At 35.2% G+C, this 3,216-nt stretch overlaps 1 protein-coding gene across 1 annotated transcript; it reads right to left on the bottom strand.

Annotated features, from left to right (window-relative positions):
• Positions 1-429: 429 nt before the first annotated feature.
• Positions 430-2,593, bottom strand: LOC109163424 (ras-related protein RABB1b-like). The gene is made up of 6 exons (XM_019312167.1): positions 2,539-2,593; positions 2,295-2,434; positions 2,114-2,196; positions 1,086-1,293; positions 922-990; positions 430-519 (listed from the first exon to the last, which is right to left on the bottom strand). The coding sequence occupies exons 1-6, from the start codon at positions 2,582-2,584 to the stop codon at positions 430-432; spliced, it is 636 nt and encodes a 211-aa protein (XP_019167712.1). The 5' UTR covers positions 2,585-2,593.
• Positions 2,594-3,216: the final 623 nt, after the last annotated feature.

Below are 3,216 nucleotides of genomic sequence, written 5' to 3'. Positions count from 1 at the left end.
AGATTACACGACATCTTGATGGAAATACTAACAGTGGGACTAAAAGTGGAACGCATTCAATAATAGTGGTTATAAAGTGGCAAAAAAATTAAGGTGGACTAAAATTGAAAACGCCCTGTAACAATAGGACCAAAAATGAAATTCACTCCAAAGTTTAATAATAAACACAATACGTAGAGAACAAATCAGATCCAAATAGGTGAAGACACGTACTATAGAGAACACACGCAATCTAATGGGACTATACAATACAAGTATATATAGGTCTATGTAATAACAAACAATATACATGCAGTATAACTTAATTGAAAGAAGTAAAATAATAATAACTAAAATTGAGCTAGCTGTACATTTCTTGTTTGACAGTCAAGGACTAGAATTATATATGAAGCTTATGAATAACACTCCACAATTGATAAGACTAGCACATCAGCTGCAACATCCACCTCTCTGTGCAATTGCACCAAGGCCACTACCACCTTGAGGCCGGCCATACCCAACCTTGATGCCAGATGATGACTGCAATAATTACAAAAATAAAACTATCTCAATAAAGCTGCATTCTAAATCGAGCAAAAAATTAAACACAAAACCTTTTTAAGTAAATCGCAATATATAGTTGAGGGACCCCAATTGGTATTAACTCATATATATTTGCAATACAAACTCATCTCAATCCACATCTAGATTCAATACAACTACACCTAACTCTAACATCCAAGCAACCTAAATAAGAATCACAATTTAAGAGGCTGGAGACGTAGACCCTGGTATGTAGCACACAAAGAACTTAATGACTTATGGTTAGATGTGAAACATAATTAGATGATAAGAAGAATATTTATTGGAAGGCCCAATACAAGCAAGATATACTTTGATATTAATAGGCTACCTTTAAGGTTAATAAAAGCAAGAACTTACCTCATTGGACACATCAAAAACACCTTCCTGAATTTTCTGAAGTATCTTTGAAGCAGTCCTTATGAAGGCCTGCATACAAAGTGTATCAGCTCAAAACAAACAAGTTTAAGGAACAAAAATTAGAAAATAATGTCTCTGAATTTAATTTGGCTTAAGTGTATCACCTCCTCAACATTTTGGGCAGTTCTAGCTGATGCCTCCAAAAACAAAAGCCCATTTTCTTTGGCAAATTGCTCACCCTCCTCTTTACTTACAGCTCTTCGGTGATCAGCAAGATCACTCTTGTTTCCTACCAGCATGATAGTCATATTTGCATTTGCATACTGCCGAGCATCTTCCAGCCAGTTTGCAAGATGATTGAAAGTCTCTCTCCTTTAGAAACGAAATTTAACCAGCTTAGAAGAAGGAAAATACACTGCTGCAAATTATGAAATTTTAACCACCTGAAAGTGATTTTATATCAAGTCCAAAGTAAAAAGTGGTCGGAAATAGCAACAAAGATTTTTCCGAATACTAAAAGTGGTTGGAACAAGACTTTCGACTACATAATTTCTAGCAGTGATAGAGAGAGATCAAGAACATAAAATTATTATACAAATAGCAAAAATCAAAGAAAATTGAAATCTTTGAATTTGATAAGAAAGATGTAAGATTTTCCCTAGTAATATATATTATATATTATATATTAGGGCCTTAATTAAGTAGTGCAAGTAGACTATGCTTATTAAGTGGTCTGGTTGGACTGAATAACTAGAAGTTGTTAGTCCACCAAACTCTGTGCCTAATATAATCCTGTATTGATGGGATACAGGATGATTAAGGTTAGCACATTCACTTACTGAACTCATACCGCTCAGTAGACACCAATACACCATCTAGGGTTCTGAGTCAGGTATGAGGCACAACATGCCCAACGGTCTACCGTTAAGAGACAACAACAGGAACATCAACTATGGTTGGAGATCAACACGGCTACCCTTCCACTCTCATACAAGGTCAAGTTTCTCGTATACTATGGTTCATTATTAGTTAGGTTATTCAATATCTAACAAAAGAAACATGCTGGCCAGTCAGTGTTTATCCATTAAATTAAAAGCACACATTATCCAGTATTAGAAATATTATAAATGAATAAATAAAAGAACACTTAGAATCCTTAAAAAAAAAAAAGAGAAAAATTAGAGTAAATCACCTGGTTATGTCATAAACCAGTAGAGCACCTGCAGCTCCTCTGTAGTATGATCTGGTGATCGATCTGAAGGCTTCTTGTCCAGCCTAGAGACAAGATAGTTCTTCGTTAACATGAGAGAGCAAGAAAGCTAAACTGATCTGAGGACTGAGATGAAACCACTACGAAGCAAAAGTTAACTCACAGTGTCCCAAATATGAAGCTTAATGGGGCGGCCATCAATGGTGGCCATGTGAGCCCCAAAGTCAACTCCGATAGTGACATCATGCACCGGCTGGAACCTCTTGTCAGTGAATTGCAGTAGCAGGCATGATTTCCCAACCCCTGTTCACATCCAAACACCAAAAATCCGAAAAAGTAAATTAAGTTTAATGTTCACTACATCATTAAAGTCCCCAAAAAAAAAAAAAAAAGTTAAACGTCTTCACCGGTGTCTCCGATGATTATGTATTTGAACAAGTAATCGTACGACATCTCCCACGGCAACGATTCAGGAGACGATAATGAAGAAGAAAGAAAAGCAAAGCAACTATATCGCAGCTGCGGAATGAGAGGACGTGCAAGAAAAGAAAAGGAGTGAGGGAGGGAAATCGGCTACCATAACCTCCTTAACTGAGCTAAATATCTATAATATTATTTCATACTTTTTTCTATTCCTACTAGAATTTTACATTAAAATTCATATTTGTATTCGTATTCAACAATATTATTCCGTCACTAATGCAATCCAATTTGTATAAAATAAAATGAGTTTAACATTAAATAGATTGCACAATATAATATTTAAATAACTAATATATTAAAATTAATGAGTTTAATTAACAAATTAATTACACAGATAATTATTATGTTAATTAAGATAATAATTACACAAATATTAATATAATTACAATTAGACATGGGTCGTTGAATTATTGCATAATTACAATTAATTATATATATATAATTACACTTTCGTTATACATATGGACGCAGCGGCAACAACAGGATCGATGACGGAGCTGAGTACACGATGGGCACACATGGCGCTCGATGATGAAGACACCGTTTACGAACCAACTGAGGTGGTTGCCGACGACGGCGCTATGGCGACGGGTGCAACATGG

The sequence above is a fragment of the Ipomoea nil genome, unplaced genomic scaffold (genome assembly GCF_001879475.1).
Source record: "Ipomoea nil cultivar Tokyo-kokei standard unplaced genomic scaffold, Asagao_1.1 scaffold3025, whole genome shotgun sequence".
NCBI lineage: Eukaryota > Viridiplantae > Streptophyta > Magnoliopsida > Solanales > Convolvulaceae > Ipomoea > Ipomoea nil.
The sequence above is the reverse complement of the archived record's forward strand: the minus strand, read 5'-3'. Positions and strand labels throughout refer to the sequence as shown.

Bases quoted from the DNA above. Each gene is read 5' to 3' on its own strand.
- LOC109163424 (XM_019312167.1), bottom strand. From the start codon at position 2,584: ATGTCGTACGATTACTTGTTCAAATACATAATCATCGGAGACACCG. The intron at 2,197-2,294 runs GTGAGTTAACTT...TCTTGTCTCTAG, and splicing joins AGCTTCATATTTGGGACACT to GCTGGACAAGAAGCCTTCAG. The intron at 520-921 runs GTAAGTTCTTGC...TAATTATTGCAG, and splicing joins TTTTTGATGTGTCCAATGAG to TCATCATCTGGCATCAAGGT.